At 32.9% G+C, this 21,566-nt stretch overlaps 1 protein-coding gene across 6 annotated transcripts in view; it reads right to left on the reverse strand.

Moving 5' to 3' along the window:
• Positions 1–99: 99 nt before the first annotated feature.
• Zasp66 (PDZ_signaling and DUF4749 domain-containing protein Zasp66) overlaps positions 100–21,566 on the reverse strand; it is a 28,789-nt gene continuing 7,322 nt past the window's right edge. For 2 of the 6 annotated variants that reach the window (XM_089700989.1, XM_089700987.1), the window contains 10 exons: positions 21,015–21,163; positions 12,375–12,464; positions 11,087–11,167; positions 10,337–10,517; positions 5,296–5,442; positions 4,160–4,207; positions 3,400–3,488; positions 2,309–2,426; positions 1,392–1,457; positions 100–678 (listed from right to left, as the gene is read on the reverse strand). In XM_089700989.1, the coding sequence (XP_089557115.1) occupies positions 592–678; positions 1,392–1,457; positions 2,309–2,426; positions 3,400–3,488; positions 4,160–4,207; positions 5,296–5,442; positions 10,337–10,517; positions 11,087–11,167; positions 12,375–12,464; positions 21,015–21,163 (1,056 nt within the window). In that variant the 3' untranslated portion in view covers positions 100–591. Of the gene's footprint in view, positions 679–1,391; positions 1,458–2,308; positions 2,838–3,399; positions 3,489–4,159; positions 4,208–5,295; positions 5,443–10,336; positions 10,518–11,086; positions 11,168–12,374; positions 12,465–21,014; positions 21,164–21,566 lie in introns of those variants that run through there. The other 4 variants (XM_089700991.1, XM_089700990.1, XM_089700992.1 and 1 more) reach the window with 4 other exon arrangements.

The following is a 21,566-nucleotide window of genomic DNA, read 5'->3' on the forward strand; positions in this document are numbered from 1 at the left end:
TCGTACTTAATAGTACCAGCTCCCACTGCTCGGTTCTGCAGATATGCAATGTAGATATCTACTGTACTAGACTTTATAGGGTATGAAATAAGCAACCAGTTGGATAAAAATAAATAATTTATTTAAATAAAATAGTTTGAATCTCATTCTCGTGGTTTCGACCAGAGCTCGGGTCGTTGTGACTAGATTGTACACTCAACATTTCTTATATTCATTACATAAATAACATTTCTGTACAAACAGATAACACTTAGTAATTAAAGTTACGTTGCTACTTAAAATAAATTACTTGCCTAATACTCGAGTATTAGAAAAATTAATCCACCGAAAATAACATTACACACTGTCGAGAGCTTTATTATAAAATATGTCTCCTAAATTAATTTTGTTAGTCTTGTAACTACGAATATAATGTGATGGTAACGCCGCTCCATCGCTCACAATCATCAGTCATATCAAGATGGCCACAACTTCTACGTAAACCGACTAAACATTACAGTTTCTTCAGTATTTTACAATCAAAATGTCTTGGAATTTTAAAGGGTCCGAAGATAATCTTTCAGAACTGCAGATTTTGTTCAAATATCTGTCTTAAAATTCGGTATCACCGAGTACATTGTACATAAGGCGCTTGAAAGAGTTCGATTGCTGAATATGCTCTTCGTGTAACGAGTTCACCTGCAAAACAAAATATTTCATTACTCTCAAGAATTTTTAATTTTTGTAAAAATGAGGTATTGCCTACATTTAATTTATTCCAGGTATTACATATTTTACTGCATTTATTTAATACATTAGTATAGCATAGTACATAATATATTATTAAAAAGGAAGGCTAGTTAGAAATATAATATCATATTTAATCTTGGCATTAAGAAATTATTCATAGACTAGCTTCCGCCCGCGACTCCGTCCGCGCGGATGTCGGTCTTCGCGTGGATGGTTTATTTCTCCATTTTGAGTAACTCTGACAATAACATCTTATAAATATCTATTGGACCTAAATACGGCTAGGCTAATAATACCCAACGTGTGTTCGCGGTTCTACAGAACAACGTCTATGGATAAAACTGAAAAATTAAGATTATTTTTTTTCTACGTATTTTTCCAGGATAAAAAGTATCCTATTTTACGCCCAGGATAATAAGGTATAATTATACCAAGTTTCATCGAAATCGAACCGTTAGTTTTCACGTGATGTCTTCACATACAGACAGACAGACAAAAATTTTTTTAATCAAATATTTGGGTTTGGTATCGATCCAGTAACACCCCCTGCTATTTATTTTTTCAATATTTTCAATGTACAGAATTGACCCTTCTACAGATTTATTATATGTATAGATATTTGATTTGAATTCAAGATTAGCACGCGTTAAAAATATACTTACGAAGGTCGTTTGTTTTCCTGCGAGTTTTGTCTCGTTTTGTTGTTTTGATTTCGGAGGGACAGGCTTCTACAATGCATAGAAAATAAAAACAAAAATCAGAATACATAGTTAGGTACATAACTGAGTGAATATTATATAAGAACTTTTCATAACATAAATAGTGTATAATTTTGTAAATACTGCAAAAGCATCTAAAGGATTTTGTTAACAATAATTGCAGGTTCGATTCCTGGTTTTGTAATGTTTCACATTTAAAGTATGCTAATAATGTTGATATCACCTGTAAGCTTTTGAGAATCTTGTATCGAGGTTCAAGTAATAATTCATATATAGAATCAAAATATGTTATGTTCCTAATAATGGACCTTGGTTAATTGAGGTCTGTAAGTCTGTTTGAAGGAGATTTGTGTTATGTATGGTGTGTGTAGTGTCTGTCGGTCTTGGTGCGTTATGTCTTGTTCTTACGTGTGATGTGTGTTGTTTTCCATTTACGTAAGTATATAATACGTTGTGTGACGCGTAGATGCAGTGTTATGTAATTTGTTGTATTGGGATTTGGGTGTTACATGGACTGGCATGTTTGGTGACGGGTGCAATGTGTGGTGCGTAGCGCATCACACACCACAGTGATATGTGACGCGATGTAGTTTTGTGTAGTGTGTTATGTGCATTGTATGATGTTGTATTAAGTGTTGCGTATTGTATGTTGTTGTGTGGTATGGTGTTTTGCATAGTGTGTTGTGTTATGTGCATTGTCTGATGTTGTATTAAGTGTTGCGTATTGTATGTTGTTGTGTGGTATGGTGTTTTGCATAGTGTGTTGTGTTATGTGCATTGTATGATGTTGTATTAAGTGATGCGTGTTGTATTGCATGTTGTGTGGTATTGTGTCGGGTGTTGTGTGGTGCGAGCAGTACCTTGGCGGGCTGCGCCGTGAAGAGCTTGGTCTGCGGCGAGGGCTGCTCGTGCGCGGGCGGATCCTGCTCCTGCAGCGCGCGGAACGTGTCCGACTTGGCCGGGTCGAACGCCTTCGAGCTGCCCCCCGCCACAACCCCCGTTTAGTTCAGTTTAGTCGGTTAGAGGCGCGATAGATACACGAGTACGTTATACCATATACAGATACTGTTAGTACGACTGATGATAGAGCGCATCGGGTGAAATCGATTACACTAATATTATTATAATACTATGAAATATACGTATATTAGCTATACTAGCACGCGTTTGACGCGTGAAATGTCAGATTGCAAATTTTTAGTTGGCAACGTGTCGACGTCGTCGCCGTGCCGAAGGTGTGAGAGACGAAGGATAGTTGAGAATAGCGAAATTAAAATAAATAAGCATTAATGCGTCATTAGGATGGGGCGTCGACAGTTGCTTTGGCGTAGTTTCTAGTAAAAGACCTGCCTCTTGACAACGTGTGACCGCCCGTAATGGCCGTTAGCGCTATGTGAGGAAACAAATACCTCCATTAAATTACAAACTTATTTTCCTTCAAAATGTAATTATAACATTTATTTGCTTGCCTTAAATAAATATGATTGTAAATTGATCGAGAAATCTTTCACCTATAGGGAATGCAATCTGATCTAATCTAGCGTACAAATACAGCCATAAATTAATTATATAGCTTAGACCTTAGCCTAGAAAGAAGACTAACTCTTGGAGAATTTCAGATATTTTCGTTTGGCAGACTGCCATGCTCTTGAAACAGTTCAAAGATGAATGTGGCTTAGGTAATTATGGTGACCTTTAATATTTCGTGCGGTATGCTGTTTTGTACTTTACTTCCTACTTTAATAGAAATACGAGTGAGGTATATTTAGAGGAGCAAAACAAAACTATATAGTACATGATTCCTTGGCGGTAATTCGAAATGGCCGATATAATTCAAGGATTCGAACCTTCTGAATTAATTAATATGAAAGATTTACCGAATCTATAGAGCTAAACATTAATCATCTAATTTAATGCATTTCTAAATTAGATAATATTGAGAAATACTTACGGCAGAGGCGACGTCTGTTGCCTGATAGAATTAGCAATGTTCTGTTCTGAATATAGGTTGATTGGTGAGTTAAATTGTTTGTGCACAACCTGGAATAAATTAATGTTATTGTGATTACTGAAATAATATTAATTAGCAACACCGATGATCTTCAAACCAAACAAACACAAATAAAATGATATTTGACATCATTGAGCTCGATGGAAAAATAAAACTGGACACCATTAAGAAAGTAGAATATTAAGTGAAAACCAAATTTATCAAGAATATGTCAAGAAGATATAATAAAAGTGCATAAAGAATGTAATTATGAGAAGAAAAAGAAAACTGAATATTATGGTATCTTTGGTAAATACCTATTCCAAAATAGAATAGTTCACACAAGAACGAAATTGGTACTTGCGTAGTTGAACTTTTTGGAAGGAATAGGTACATCGCTATTTTAGTAATATGTAATTTTAATTTATTAATTGAAATTTTTAACTTTCTATTACTCCGTTCCCTGGATTGTTTCAATTTCTAGAAATGAATGAAGTTAGTGATGTAAAAACTGAAATGAATTTTCTTTTATCCACAAACGGATGATTACAGAACGGCGTATTAACTATATGAATCATAGAAGTAAAAAACTTGATATTTATAACTTGCAATGGCTAGCTAATTTCGCTACGATCTATGCGATGACTGTGATTTCATGAAAGTTTACGTCGAGAACCATGCGTGAAAGTTATTTGCAATTCCAAACAATTATTACAACCACCTTATTCGCATCTTCACCGACCACTCGCTGCAACACCGATTCGGCCACCTGAGTTTTTCCAAAAAAGTTCCATTTTACTTAGCGTTAGACTCAAATATTATAATTGTGCTCAACATTTAAAGCTTTATAGAAATATTCTGTACAAGTGTGATTGTGTGCATGCGTTATGATTTGTGCGTCCGTGCATACTGTATGTACTATGTAGATATGTACCTAACATACTTACGAATTCGTGGCATATAAATTATTTTTATCAGTGAATGCTATTTCAAAATATTTATAACATCGTTGCCAAAACATTTGTGTCATATTCATAAGTAAAGTCTTGTAAATTCAAGTTTTAAAAACACATTTAGAAGTGGGAAAACGTGTTTAAAATTATGTGCACCCAATATTCGTACAGCCAAAACAAAATTTCATCGCATATTTTATGATGTACTTATTACAGCCCACATGTTATTCATGCTTTTTAATAAACATAGTTACTGAGGGCTTTTAAATTGTAACGTCTATTCTTGAAAAATCTAAGCTAATGTGTCCCAATATAAAACTAAGTCATTAACACCTCATTAACTTTTCTGAGAACTTAAAACAATTCTATGTTTCTGAAAGAGTTGTTATTTAACTACACTACATTTATTTTACACTATTTTTTTTTCCTTTAGACAACTTGACGTTCGCAAAACTTAACTACCCAATATTGAATATACCTACTGCAGTAGGAACAGAATTTTATTATTTCCTATCCAAAAATAACCCGAAACAAGCGCTAAATTCACTTAAATTTTCCTTAAAATTCTCCCATCACATCACAAACAAATAACAATCGCTAACTTGTAGTGTCTTTAAATTCTCCTACCCCATCCTAACCATCCCTAAAAGGAATCAAAGACCCCATACCTTCACGAAAGGGTATACAAATATAACATTTAAACACATCTCTATTTATTTAATAAAATACATTATTTGAATTATACGTCGATAGAATGGTTAACGTAGTAAGACATTATTCAGTTTATGTTAGAGCAATTTCACGTGAATGAGGCATACGTGATTTTATGTTTCTTCAAAATTCCCTATCCCATCCTAACCATCCTTAAAACAAAAGATATTTCTCTTCAAAACATAAGCCATACCTTTTGCTTCATGAGCGTGTCGCGGTAGTCGTGGTGCGGCGGCGCGCGCATCGCCGGGTTGGGGTGGTGGCGCAGGTAGCTCTCCGTGGGGCCCGGCTCGCGGCGCACCTTGGCGCCCGGCAGCACCAGCGGCGTCGTGCGGTACGGCTGCACAACATGCTCAATTATAATATACTAGCTTACCGACCGCGGCTTCGCCCGCTTTGTCTAAAACCTAATAAATTATATACTAAAACCTTCCTCTTGAATCACTTTATCTATTAAAAAAAAGACGGGTTGCACTCCGGGAGTGCCGGCAGAAGTGAAAACTTGATTATATTAACGTTCAGCATGTTTGATATTTTGGAATGGTATCCGTCTTACGCATGGAATATAAGGGCAAAAAAAAAAAACATCCGTCTTACGCTTTTTCGATCAGGCCACGTGTCCTGACGCGAGTTTAAGATTTTATACCCAACGCCGCTAAAGAAGTTTTCACTTCAAAAACCGCATCAAAATCCGTTGCGTAGTTTTAAAGATTTAAGCATACATAGAGACCGAGAAAGCGACTTTGTTTTATACTATCTAGTGACTAGCTTCGCGGTTTCACCCGCGTGGCACCGCTCCCGCGTCTTAGCGTAATGATATAAATTATATCCTATAGCCTTCCTCGATAAATGGGCTATCTAACACCGAAATAATTTTTTAAAACGGACCAGTAGTTCCTAAGATTAGCGCGTTCAAACAAACAAACAAAGCTAAACTTTATAATATCAGTATAGATTGACCATACATCAACATTTTTTTAACGAGTAGGTATAGTCGTTTATAAGCACTCTTTCACACACAGGCAATCAGCTGTGTTTTAAATTGCCCTTTTAGAACACGATCTATCTATAACTTTACTGTGACTTTAGTAATATCTTAGGGTCATTTTATTTGTGTGAAACAGTAGGAACTAAGAACTTATCCGGCCTGACAGGCCCGTAGAATTTGCCGAACCAGTGGTAGGTAAATAATTTCTTTGTATTTTGATGATAAGCGCTTCTATGAGAAGTCTAGTTGAAAAAAAAAATGTCTAAACTGTTGTAAAAATTAGGAGGGATATCCAATTGAGAAAAATTTACACTACTCCTGATATTTTTACAGTTTACACTCTTTCAAATTTACTTTCACATAATTGTATATATTGTGTCTTTCTTTCTGTATTCTTTAGTACTTTACTGTATGGAAAGCGATGACCGAACACAATAATAGTCCAATCCAAAGATACAAGTCTGATCATAATCGACTTCGTAGAACCCTGTGTGATTTGGTACAGTTAGTAGTAAATCGACCTCTAGGAACATTTGGCTAACATTCTTCAAACAAACTATTTATGTAAACTATTTTTGAGTTTACAACCTTCTAACATTAACCGTGACATTCTTTAAACAAAACATTTTCAATTAGTTACTAACACTGATCGTCGGCGTGATTGGCACGACGCTCCTTTTTATTACGAAAATATGTACGTAATAATTCATGTTGAAAATAAATTAGAGTAACCACTTAGTATCATGTGAAAATGAAGAAAACAAAGTACCCCATACCTTCACGAAAGGGTATACAAATATAACATTTAAATACACCTCTATTTATTTAATCAAATACATTATTTGAATTATACGTCGATAGAATGGTTAACGTAGTAAAACCTTACTCAGTTTATGTTAGAGCAATTTCACGTGAATGAGGCATACGTGATTTTAACGGTTCCAAGGATTATATCCGCCGCGGCCGTTGCGAATTGTGCCAATGAGCAAACAACAAATTTCGACATTTATTTCCGTTCATTTCGCTATTTACAAAGCTAGAGCGCTGACGCAATTGATTACTTCGGCCGTTTCATAAAATTTTTCCGCAAAATTTTATCGAAGAAATTTCTTGGCCCACTCTCATTGAAACAATTTTTCGTTATTGCTTCTTGTAAGAAAAACAAATTTCAAACGACTTAAAATTGAAATACATTAGCTGTTGATGATTTTTGTGAAATTTCTGTAAGTATGAGGTTTTTTACATCTGTTACAATATAAATTGGATAAGAAAATTAATTATTATGTACGACGTGTGAATTATTATGAGAACGCAATGCACACGTGCAAAGTATGAAGCTATATAGAGCTATATAGAGCTTCATATTTTGCACGTTCAACTCTATAGTTAAAGGAGTATTCGAATAAATTAAATAGGTCAATAGAAAACATAAAATTCAGATTTAACCATACAACAACAAGTTTGTACTGTGACATTGAAGCGAAAATAGCTTTTACAGCTGGCGTTTGGGCATCAAATAAATTTGTTAGAGTACATAGCGCTTTTTAATGGTTTAAATAATTGTATCATAATAACTCTTCTTTTATTTGATCTTGCCATTTACCAGATATTTGTTTGTTCAGTGGAATTTATTTGGGCACTTATTATTGGAATATGTAGACGATTAAATAACTATTGGGCAGCGGAAAATTTTAGAATTGATTGGTACATTTTCTTAAACTTTCGAATTTGTCTATAATTTTATATTATATCAAACGTCCCCTATATTAAAAAGTATATATTTACGTTTATATTCCTATAATAGTCCTAAGGGACTTTCCCTTTCAGTTGTTAATTATTATTCGAAAAGCTTTAGGAGATATTTAGGAATATTTCGTTTTTAGTACTATATCTATATGCTGACATTAGAAGGTGGAAATGCATATTTGAATATTGTTTTTTTTTTTAAGATTTAATTCAAAAACTACTCAAGTATTTATACATAATTTTATCAATAGACTTACCTACTCACTCTATTTTTTTACCACACAAGCTATACGAGGAGAAGCGTCACTTAGACGCCTCTATACATAATTTGTACATATTTCCCTATAAGCAATTAGTTTTATTCTTAAACATAATATACGGTATGTATTAAAAAAAATGTACCTAACAATTCAAATGTAAAGCTTTGGGTATCATTGATGTTTATTGTATCAAATAAACTTGCTTGTTAGTTATTGTTCTGTTAGTTCCAAAAGGACGACTTCCGAATAAATGATAAACACAGTCATACCACACACGTTTCAGAACTTTTATTACCAAATCAAGGTGCTAGAAGTTCTTAAAATTTGTATCGCTATACTGTAGTTATTACATCACATAATCGTGAAACACAAGCCGCTTTTCGAGTGCTCCCAAATTAGTTTGCGCTTGAATGTTCGAGATAACGAATCACCCGTAAAGTTTCACAAGATTGAACGGTTTCATGATATTATGTTTAAGTATATGTAGGAGTATGTAAACTTTATATTTCCACTCATTTGTATTAGTTTATTTTGCACAGGTTTAGTATTAACAAATTCAAGAGTTAAGTTTGTATCGACGCACCCAATTTCTGACATCTTCTTCCTCTGGATGTTTAGGGTCCTGGTATCCGTTCGGGAAGAAATTAGGATTGACCGACATTGTAACACTATTTTAGACGGACGTGTCGTTGAGCGTGCGATCGCGGACTGCGACTCCAGTCGCTCCCACAGTAAACACCAATTTCAATGCATCTATTTTGGAAATATGACGAGAAAATAGGCGTCAGCGTGGGCGAGATCTCTAGCACCCTAAGGCCTTGAAGGAGACGCGCGAATTAATTATTATTATTGCCTGTTTTTAACGTCTACGCATTGTCTTTGATGGCCAATAAATCCCGGACCGACGAATCGTCTAACACAAATAATGCAATTTTTGTTTAAGTTTCAGAAATATATGCACAAATAAATAACATTCTGATATATAATTTTACTTGGGATCAGTCTAGAACATCTGAGGTAATCACTTATTACTCAGAATAATGGACACAAAATGACGTCCGATCTGTGAATATCATCGGCTTCATCACTTTAATTAATAACATAACGTAATAAGAACGTTATTGGCATAGCGCCAGATTACACGGCCCGTCTCCGTTTAGAACTTGGGTAACCTATTTCGTGCGAAAAATATTGAAGATCGATAAATGGGAAAAATAATAAACAATTTTCCCATTATGAGGTATGCAGCAACAGTAGAAGTTATATCAAATACTTACGTAGGAGCAAAAGGCAGCAGAACTACATAAAACGCAAACATTGTGTAGTAATTTGTAAAGTATATACCTATTCAAATACAATGTAGCTACATACTCAAAACAAATTAGGTACAAGTAAAAGCTATTGTATAATACATATTCGCATATTTAAGTCGACCTACCTACTTAGTAATTATCTCTTTTTATATATTTGATTACCTCTAATATATTTATTATTATGGTAATGTGCGGTAATTATACACATAAGAGTCTTAAAGCACATAATATGATCTACATAATATCTCATGTTAAGATTTTAGTTAGAAGTTAGAATCTTCGTAAGAAATTAGTGATTAATATCTTATATACGTTTTCAACATCACATAAATCGTTTTATTATAAATTTATAACCGAAGTAAAATCATTTATTATCATTTCACAAGGTTCTGTCCCAAATACTCGAGATGTAAAGACCATGTTACACTATCGAAATATGCGCATGAAAAATGACACAAGGGAACGCACTTGGCAAAATTGTTTGGCAGAAACGCAATATGATTTCTACGATTGAGGGCTTTGAAAAACTATAAAGATTCATTTTGGCAGGCCATCATAATAGTAACTAGTGAATGGGCACTATACTTTACTCTTTCGCACCTGTGGAGTTTAATACGATATCAATTCTGTATCACTTTTTCTTTCATGTAACCGTACATTTAATGTTGGCAACTATAAAAACAGTAACAAGATGAATAAATATACATATATATTATATACCTTAGAAACTTTCATCATTATTATTGAGCTATTGACAGCCATTTGTAACATATTTTCAGTTACATATTTCTACCTCGAAAATCGAAGTGTGCGTGTAAAAATGTTAATTTCCAAACTCTTATTAATAATTTCCGTCTATGTTTTTATCAAAGAAACAGTTTTTACTTGTCTACATTTTAACAAAATATAAATTTTGTCAACTCTTACCTGGCTACCGATAGACTCGTCAACCACATCGTCATTGCGAGAGGAGACGGGTGACAGCATTAGGCTCCTGTATTCGCCTTCATGCTGTACTGACAACTGTGGCTGCAATAGCGGAGTGCTTCGTGGAAGAGATTCAGGTCCACGCCACGCATTGCTCTGCCCGGATTTTGGGCTTGGCGTCCTGGTGTAAATAAAAAAAATAAGCTCTTGGGTTTACTCTTGAAGAATTTCGATAAAAAAGAGTAATTTTTAAGTTTTAACTGAAAATCTGTTAAGGCTGCCCGCGTTTGATATTTGCAGCAGAAATATTTAATCCGTTTTCAAAGATTCGAAACTGAAGTATGCCATAAATTGAGCAAAAGTTATATGATTTTTTACCACCAGTAGTAGTTTAGTTTATAAATTTTATTGTACCTTGAGTCTGCTTTTTGTGTTGTGTCAAACTTTTACTATATTTAAGTAGTGACTTATGAGTTATGACTATATGTAGGTTTCAGAGATGAGCGATAACATAAGGATCAAAATTTCCTTATACACAGCATTATGGCCATATATTGCTGGATATTATGGCTTGTAATATAATCAAATTTCAAAGGTCACTTCAAACCTGATGAGGTATTTAAAATTGGGATGATTAAAAATAACATTTGACCCAAATACTTTTTTGTACACACATTTCTACGATGCATCCATACATATCATTACATTGACGTTTTAGTCCTTACCCAATCAATCGTAAGGATATCTTACCTAAACGGTGGTGGAACAGCATTGGATACAGGTGCACGTTGGGCCATGGGTGCGGCTCGAGGGACTTCCCGTTCCGCGTCCCTAGAGGTAACGTGTGTTGTTATAGCTACGTAACGTGCAATATGGAACACTCAGTTATTTGAGCGTTAAGGAAGATTTGTAAGTTCCGAAAAGGTCGGTTTTGTATAGTGCGTAGTACTGGTATATTCATGTAGTTTGGATAACATTATTACTAGGTGCAGTATTTCTTTATTGGACTGAATAGTAAAACATTAAGAATATTGTAGATTAGTTAGGTAGTTTAAGTTTATACAGAATTATCTATATTAATTTTGGCGAAAGTAAATAAGCGGAGTTTTATTCTACTTAACATTTAAACATGAAGCAGCGATAGAGCATTCTGTTTTATAACTTACCAAATATTATATTAAGCATTCTTCAATCTTACGTAAGTAATAAGCCTAGCTTGTGTTTTTTATTACTTGTGGAATCAAGCAAAGCCACAACAGTGCTTGAGAAAATCTACCGGTTATAAAACATGAAATAGGTCAATTTATTTAGAGACTACATATTATATGTGAAACAGAATGATCCAGAATTGAGTTCGCTAAATTTACAACCGTCAACAGATATATTTTACCTGACTAGTCGACCTTTGATAAATCATTACATATTATGAGCTATTCATAGCACAAAACTAAGCTTAGAACGCTACTAGTTCTTAATCAGACACGACACAGAGAAGGCCATGCTAATTATAATGCTTCTATTGGCTATTTTCAATGTGTCAACATCCTTAGTTTTAACTGAATTTACGAATAAAGATCGCGCTCCGAAATTAAAGTAGGGTCGGAATTCCGAAATTAAATTAAAGTAGGTAATTAAAATAGTTTTGAAAGTGATTCCAAGAAAATTTGTGGTGTTTAAAAATTTGTGTTTAGATTATTTCCTGATAAACTTAAAGAGATCACAATTTGAAAGATATAAAATAAATTAAACTGGATTGCAAAACTTCACAACAGAAAATTTCCAATGTTCAGTTTTTTGTTTGTTAAAATTAATTATATTCTATACTTTGACTACAGTCTGTCAAATTGACATTTCACGCATATACTCTGAGTTTAATATTTTAAAAGTTAACTGGTTAAATTAGCATTTTCAAATTTATTTTAACATCATAATATTTTCCTATTTTTACACTTACAACGAAAAAAGCGGCATTAATATCCATTGAAGTGAATCTAGCTACATCGTGCAAACGACACCGAGTGACAGATCTTACTCATACATGTAATGATAGAACGACGGTGTGGGTGACCGGCCTATATAGCTGCTCGGCGACCGCGGCATGCTGTAGTAATGCGGGCTCGAGGTACTCCTGTGTTTCAATCTTTCAACTAGACAAGTCCTTACAAACAAAATCTTTGGGAGACGCCATCAAGAAGAAGAAGTCATTTGCAAACTTCTTTTAAGTTTTCATGAAGTAAATTTTAGTTCTGTGCCAATTTTTTGACAAAAACAAAATCAAAATAAAAGCTACATGTTAAGGTTGATGTTCCGACCGTCCCTCCATACATTTTTGATTACCTCTAAACACTTAACACAGACACTATTTCTTTAAAACTAATCATTTTATCACTTCTCTATAATGAAATGTGTGCGCGTTCGACCTTTTTAATCAATAATTTACAATATTTACTTAGAAAAACAACAGTAAAATACCGGAAAAATTTGACACTTCTACAGTAGTGTGCGTGACTTTTGCCAAGCAAAACACGACATAAAGCACGACATCTAGCGCATAGACTATATACTTATTACAGATCTAGCGCGTCAATGTCTAAACGAAAGGCGATGTTTAGACATTGACGCGCTAGATGTCGTGCATTCGCGTTCGTTATCTTATGCATAATGAGCATAATTCTAATAAATCAAAGTTCTGTGTAAAAATTGAGTAATTTCATTTCCAATCGTTCAAAGAAAATAACAATAAAATAAAATAAAACTAATGACCTTAGAAACTATGTTTTTTTTTATTTATTACTCATTATTGTTCGTCCGTCGTAGGTCTGTAAACTGTATTGTACACTGAAGGTAAATGGTACTGTAGGTACTTTAGTTCGGCGTCGTCGCTCGTCGGCTTGATATAAAATTACATTCTTGATTTCATTGACACGCGCTATGATTTGCGCGCGGAATTTCTTGTGTTGTGAATTTATTTTTGTATGCTATGCATTTTAATTGATTCAAATTGCAATGTTTCTCTAGTATGCATTTGAGACTATATTGTAAATTGTAATAATTGATCGTGGGTATAGTAATTAATTATTCTAATAACGCAATTAGTAATATATGTATTTTCGGTGGGATTCAAAACAAAAAATTGGCCCGTGATTTTTATGAAATTTCACCACATTGCAAATCACATCAATCATAGTTCGTACACATGTATGACGAAAGTGATTAGTATTGTGGCTAACATTGACTCATCAGTTCATCACTGAAACCAGTGATAAATCAGTACCTATATCATATTGTGTTTGAATATTTTTAAACAATGATATAAGTATACAATTATTATAAATCGGTAAACTATCAAAGTAATCACAAACTTGCAAACATTGGTAAAATGTCCAGTAGTTTATGAGCCTATTCATTACAATCAAACAAACAAACAAAGTTTTCCTCTTTATAATATTAGTGTAGACAAACACTATGAATACGATCACGAATGCAAATTCGGGGATTTTCTAATTATTGCTAAATAATAATTGAATTCGTTTTGAAATACTCTATAATTTTTAGTGTATAAATAGACATTTATAATGTGGTGCTCATTTTTTTTGTACTGCTAACGCTATTGTAGGTACCTATTTTCGTTGTTTTATTTCAAGTGAACACGGCCATACAATTTTGTCACGAGCCGCCTATGATTGTAGGTACTTTTGTTAGGCTCCTTCGTCGTCCGCGTCGGCTCGAAAGTTCTTGATTTCATTGTCACGCGCTATGATTTGCGCGCGGATTTTCTTGTGTTGTGAATTTATTTTTGTATTATTATTATTTTTTATTTTTTTTTTATTTTATTGATTCAAATAAAATATTTCACTAGTATGCATTTGAGACTATATTGTATTATGTATAATTTATCGTAGGTATAGTTATTCTTATAACGCAGTTATATTTTCGGTGGGACAATTTGACCCGTGATTTTTCTGAAATATCACCACGTTGCAAATCACATCAATCATACACACGTATGACGAAAGTATAGTGGCTATAATTGACTCATCAGTTCATCACTGAAACCAGTGATAAATCAGTATATCATATTTTATTGTGTTTGAATATTTTTTAAACAACGATATATACAATATTATTATAAATCGGTAAACTACCAAAGTACTTCCGAATTTTCAGACAGACAAACAAGTAGTTTGAACACGCAGTTTTCTTATACTAGTAGCAAAAATCAAAACCATAATATTATGTTTACCTACTATATTTTACTAAAAGTCGAGTGCGTCGAAATCGTAAATAATAATATGTTTTTCACCTTCCTGGTTATTTTCCCATAGTAAATAGTGTTTTAGGTTTGTTGTTGTAGGTAGGAATAATAATAATTATTCTTACATGTTGGTTATGAAATGTATATTGAAATAATTTACTTTTACAAATCATTAGTGATATTAGTTTTGAGTGAAAATGCTTGGATCAGCATAATATTATATGGTACTTCAAATACATGTTTTGATAAAAAAAACAATAGTGTAATAAAATAAAACTGCGTTTTATTGTAATCAATGTTGACAATTTTAAATTCCAAAATTATTGATCAATAAAATAGTTTACACCAACAAATATAACTTTTATTTTTATAACAATCGTTCATAATATAAACCGTAGCAGGTGGCGTTTTGAAGTTCTGTCTACTCATACAGAAAAATGGAAAACTTGTTTTTTTTGTAAACAATTTATTACTCATGTTGTTTGGCAACTCGAAGCGTGGTCGTCCGTCGTAGGTACTTTTGTTCGGCGTCGCGTCGTCATCCGCGTCGGCTTGATATAAAACATTCTTGATTTCATTGACACGCGCTATGATTTGCGCGCGGAATTTCTTGTGTTGTGAATTTATTTTTGTATGCTATGCATTTTAATTGAATCAAATTGCAATATTTCTCTAGTATGCATTTGAGACTATATTGTAATAATTGATCGTGGGTAGGTATAGTAATTAATTATTCTAATAACGCAATTATATTTTCGGTGGGATTCAAAACAAAAAATTGGCCCGTGATTTTTATGAAATTTCACCACATTGCAAATTATATATTATACAATTACAATTACAATTATTATAAATCGGTAAACTATCAAAGTAATTACAAACTTGCAAAATATGCTTTTCCGAATTTTCAGACAGACACACAATTTTATTAGTTTGTTTTAGCAAAGTAGGTACCTATACCTATACGCTTACGTCGCGCGTCGCGACTCGCGTCGTCGAAAACGGTGCGCCCAGAAACAAACATACCTAATTCAGTTACAATCCTTTTTTTGTTCCGTAATTTATTGTATTTATTCTAATACGATTTTTTTTATTCGTCGGCCAGTTCTACTAGGTATAAAAAGATAAAATTGAAATATAATTATTGTAGCGACAGCCATAGGTATTATGTTACTATGTTTTCGTAAATATGTTTTTCACCTTCCTGTAGGCGTAGTCTCGACACATTAGTCGACATCGATCTCGACCGAAATCGGTCGGTAACTAACGATTTTCAGTAACTATAGTATAGACCTAAAAAATTTAGTGTTGTTTTTCCAAGAAATTTACCTTGATATTATGGAATATATAGTAAATTAAAATTAGTTACATAAATTTTTCGCATTATTACAAATACAATTGCATATGAAAAAAGCACATGTTATGCACAAAAAACATGGCAGTTAATTTAATTTTAATCAAATTCGATATTTTTTTATATCAATCGTTTAATTAATGTTCTATTTATTACATATTCATGGAATCCAAAATTCCATGTATGGCAATCTCCTTATTTACTTTTTTGACATTTGACATCAATCAATCAAAATAATATTTCTATCAAAATAAATATAAATTTTGTGTTTTCAAGAGGATAATTTTTAACTATGTTCTTAAAAATCCTATAAATCTATTGGATAACAAATATCCTAAGAAAATATCAATCTGCGTTATGTTTTTATATAGTTAAAGCTATTAGTTTTAGTTTAGTAATATTTTGTTGTTTGTGAAGTGCAATAAAATTCTAATCAAAAGACTCTAAAAGCTCTACAAGATAATTCTGCTCAATTCGAAGCCTTTCGAGAAATCTTTAAGACATCATAGAAATTGACGGAACTAAAACTAAGGACGGAACGGATAATTTGTATCACTTGTATTTTTAGCTTGTATTATTATACTAGCGGTCCGCCCCGGCTTCGCCCGTGGTACATATTTACGTTTTCTCTACATAAAAACCATCCTCGTACTTCAAGGAATATAATAAAATAAGAATTATCGAAATCGGTTCAGCCGTTCTCGAGTTATGCGCTTACCAACACATTTTGCGATTCATTTTTATATATAACTAGCGGACCGCCCCGGCTTCGCCCGTGGTAGGTACATATTTACGTTTTCTCTACATAAAAACCATCCTCGTACTTCAAGGAATATAATAAAAAAAGAATTATCAAAATCGGTTCAGCCGTTCTCGTATATAATATATTATATTATGTGCATCATTGTATATTTTATTACAGTTAATAAGCAAAAGATGAATATATGCAATTGATTTAGCGGTTCACGGGTAATTATTTATGCAATAAATATAAATATTTATCTATAAATTTTATAATTTACAGATGAACAAGTTACTACAATTATGTTGATGAGAGATGATGGTTTTGAGCCAACTACGCTATTATAAACTGTTAAATTAAATTTTTCTAATAATTTTTTTTCTTAATTCGATCGTTTTTTATTTGTATTCATCTGTATAATTTTATTATCCTAGAAGTTCAGAAAGAAATTAATCGAATATGAATGCAATAATTTAGGCTGAATAAATGCAGACAGCAGTACACTACATATTTTAATATTTATTTAATATAATATAAGAGGCTTCTTAACATTTTCAATAAAATTTTGAAACCATCTTAAAAATAAAACATTATTTGTTTATTTTATTTTAATTGCAATAACATTAAATAAGAGAAAACAATATTGCGTTAAATCGTTTAGCATCGGAAGTGTGAAATATCTTTTTTATTATAAAATTATAATAATCTTTAATTTTTCCGACATTATCAACCGTATCTACAAACCCACACAAACCGTAAGGCCCTTCTCCCATTACGATACTTCTAGAATACGATACTCGAGTAGAATACTAGTTAGATATTTGCTCGCTGCCCGATGCTCGCATATTATGCGACTGAAAAATGACTAAATTCATCATTATTGTGCCTCGTTTTTGTAGACGGACGCTATGTCGAGCGATTCCAGTGACGACGTAAAAGTAGGAAGTAGGTACTGGATTCATCCATATATTGAAAGAAACATAAATTGTAATAAGAATTTTTTATCTTTCTACCAAAGAGATACGCGCGAAACAGTCGCGGACGTGTAGGATACCGGTAGCGTAATGGGAGAAGGGCCTTCGAGATCTTGTCGAGATCAAACGTCGGTATCATAACGATTGACAATGTCAAAGAATAATTTGTTTTGACAATATTCGAATGTGTTGCAAAGAAATGATTTTCCAAATCCATGAAATCTATATTTTATTTATTTTTCATATATCTACGGATTTGAAATAATGATGTTATTAATTTAGATAAAAATACATTAATACAAGGCTGTTATTATATAAATATTTTGACACATTACGGAAAGTTTTGTGAAGAATAAAAATTATAAACAAATATGTATCCATTGTATACTTCCATCAAATTAGGGAGAGGTATTAAGCGACATCATTTTCATTGCTGAAGACGGGACTATAAATTAGTTGTCGATAATTACCGACTAATGTGTCGAGACTACGCCTCCAGGTTATTTTCACATAATCTTATCTTATATATAAAAATGAATCGCAAAATGTGTTGGTAAGCGCATAACTCGAGAACGGCTGAACCGATTTCGATCATTCTTTTTTTATTATGTTCCTTGAAGTACGAGGATGGTTTTTATGTAGAGAAAACGTAAATATTATGTACCACGGGCGAAGCCGGGGCGGACCGCTAGTATATATATGTATATAAATGAATCGCAAAATGTGTTGGTAAGCGCATAACTCGAGAACGGCTGAACCGATTTCGATAATTCTTTTTTTATTATATTCCTTGAAGTACGAGGATGGTTCTTATGTAGAGAAAACGTAAACATGTACCACGGGCGAAGCCGGGGCGGACCGCTAGTCTTATATATAAAAATGAATCGCAAAATGTGTTGGTAAGCGCATAACTCGAGAACGGCTGAACCGATTTCGATAATTCTTTTTTTATTATATCCCTTGAAGTACGAGGATGGTTCTTATAGCTAGAGAGCTAGTTAGTTTAGTTTTAGTGCAGTGGCAGTGTAAATGTTGTTGTTGAGGTTATGTAAATTTAACACTTTAGTTAACTACCAAGATATAAAGAAATGAGGATAGGACACAATAACTATTGGTTGAGGTATTTATAAACTCATAATATACTTTTAAAAAAATCACGTTTTAATAAATTTCTAGAATTAAATTAGAACAGCTGATTCAAAATAGCCTAAAAAATCTTAATAATAATAATTACGCTTCACAGCAAGAAGAAATGTACCATATGTACCCGCACAAAGTCGATATTGTGTTGCCTACCGTTCGACTCAATGGCTAGGGTTGTAACTACCTTTAATAATTATTACCAAACTAATAAACCGAGTGATGCGAAATAACCATAATTCTTTTAGAGTTTGATAAAATGATCAGGCAGGTATTTTCTTTAATCCTCTGAATTCTCGGTTACTAAATTGTATCGTTGAAATTATTCTTAATCGCGTAAATTTAATAAATAATCATATGGAAAACACTTTTCATTTGTTTTTTTACTTTCACGCCCAACTACTATACAATAATTACGTTGTTTCGGTATTTTGACGAGAAAACGCAGGAAACATCCGTTGTATCATTTTAGATAGATTGTATATTTTGTATCTGTAGAATTGAAATCAAAGCTATGTATATGTTGTCTCCATTCTTTTCTTATCGGATTGTTGATCCCAATGCGAATGCGTCACTTAAATTTTATAAAAGACAATTAAGAACATCAAAAATAAAGTGATACGTAAATATTTCACAGTGCAATATATTATGTAATTAATAATAATTATATATTTATGAAAAAATAATTACATCAGATTTAATAATAGCAATTGTTTTGAATGTACATAATATGAATAAATGATTACATCATAATAGTAATAATCACAATTGTTTTATTTCCCATTTGTTGCAACCCTAGCATATTTTCATGTAGCAGCAGAAGTACCTACACTGGCGGCGCGGCGGCATCGTGCGACATCAAAGGCATTGCCTTACTAGGTAAGTTTATAATGACTCATTTCTTTTATTATATAATTTACGTTTTACTTTTACAGAATCCGATTCAATGGATTATGAAGACGAGTCACACAACGCCATACGATAGTGTCAAAACAAAACTTTTACTTTTATTTCTATTTATTCGGTATAATTACAACTTAATAGTGATAAATATGATCATTATAAATACAAATAGGAATTAACAATATCACGAACACGTGACACAACTAGTATTTTACCGATTCCATACGTAGTCATACATGTTTCAAAAGAAAAACTTTTACTTTTACTATTATTTCAATTTATCCGGTTTAATTAAGACTTAATATTGATACATATGATCATTATAAATACAAATAGGAATTAACAATATAACGAATACGTGGCACAACTAAAATTTTACCGATACCACCCGTGGTCATTCTCCTTTGTGGGTCATTTGTAACAGGATGGCGGTTCTACAGCGAAAAAAGAAAAATGATGGTCAGAACGCTGATACCGGATACCTTAAGATACTGTAATATAAAATATTACTAGATTAGATAAAATATTATAGGTAGTATCTTCACCGTGTGTGACGCGCTTTACATTCACGCCATCTAGAGTTAAATCTTTATCATTTTTGTATACGTCTGTGTGTGTAAACGACCCTGTATGCAATGACAGATGTTAAAACGCATAATTTTACCGAATTGGGTGGATTTTAAGGCAATGATATAACATATTTCAATAAAATATAATATTCAGTAACCGCCATGACTATTCCTAGGTTTGATGACTATTCCAATTACGCAAAAACTCAAATAAACTAGAAATGTAGAATTCAGCGCCATCTAGCGGGATATTGGCTGGGAACAGATCGTTGCAATCACCTTAATGTTTTTATGATACGTAGTACAAGGGGCTATTGCACTGCTAAGGCAATACTATTCTATACTATATACTATAAGGGCGCACATAAGAGCGCCTGCAGCCTTGAGAAGATCGTCTAGGGAGGCGTCATCACTATGTTAGATTATTTTCGGTATAATTAAATTTGGTACGCAAACAAAATAACATAATGATTACCATGAAATTAAGAAACTAGATATAACCAGAATGAGTTCAAGGATTCGTATTTATTGCACTGCATCCGTCGAACATTTCGGACTATATAATAAAAACGTATGTTTCTTGAATTTGGACAGTAATTAATTAGATATATGACTTGTCTGCTTGTACAAAGTGTTTTCCATTAAAATTATCTTATTAGTAATATTAAATCATCGAAATTGTTGTAAAGTCTATTAATGTTTAGGTCTAGAGTTAAAATGAATTGGAATATTTGAAATTACCTTTGAACAACAAGTTTGATTTGGTTTTGAGCATTTTTAAAAAGATTCTGTGCGTCTTCGTGTCGTAGGTCCCTTGCGTCGTAGTCGTCGATTTTGGCAATAATGTCGCCTCTAGCGAGGTCCCGCCCTGCCGGTGTGCCTGGCGTGACCTGGAAGTAACAAACAATCAATCAATTTAAGTGTGTATTTGTTTTAACATTGTATAGAAGGTATAAAGTATAAGGAAGAATTGACGCAAGAATTTTTAATAGGTACACATACCTAATATTTTGATCCTAAACTCTGCTTTCATAGAATCATTTCCTGTATTTATTTATTCAACCAAAGTGAAGCGAGAAAAGAAAAGTCAATCACCTTGAACAACAAGTGTAAAAACAGATGAGCAATGAACGCCTTGTTATTCGTTATGTCATACTATTTTTCACCTGCTATAAAGGTTGAAAGATATGAGACCGTGACATTCTGGATTATGCAATAGCTAGGTCATCTGATTTTTCGTATTGGCAAGTCGTTTGTTTCATATTTTCATGAAATAATAATTGTAAAATGTGT

The sequence above is a fragment of the Colias philodice genome, chromosome 11, assembly GCF_061535455.1.
Source record: "Colias philodice isolate Cphi_HAF_F1 chromosome 11, ilColPhil1 Martin Lab GWU primary, whole genome shotgun sequence".
In the NCBI taxonomy this organism is placed as follows: domain Eukaryota; kingdom Metazoa; phylum Arthropoda; class Insecta; order Lepidoptera; family Pieridae; genus Colias; species Colias philodice.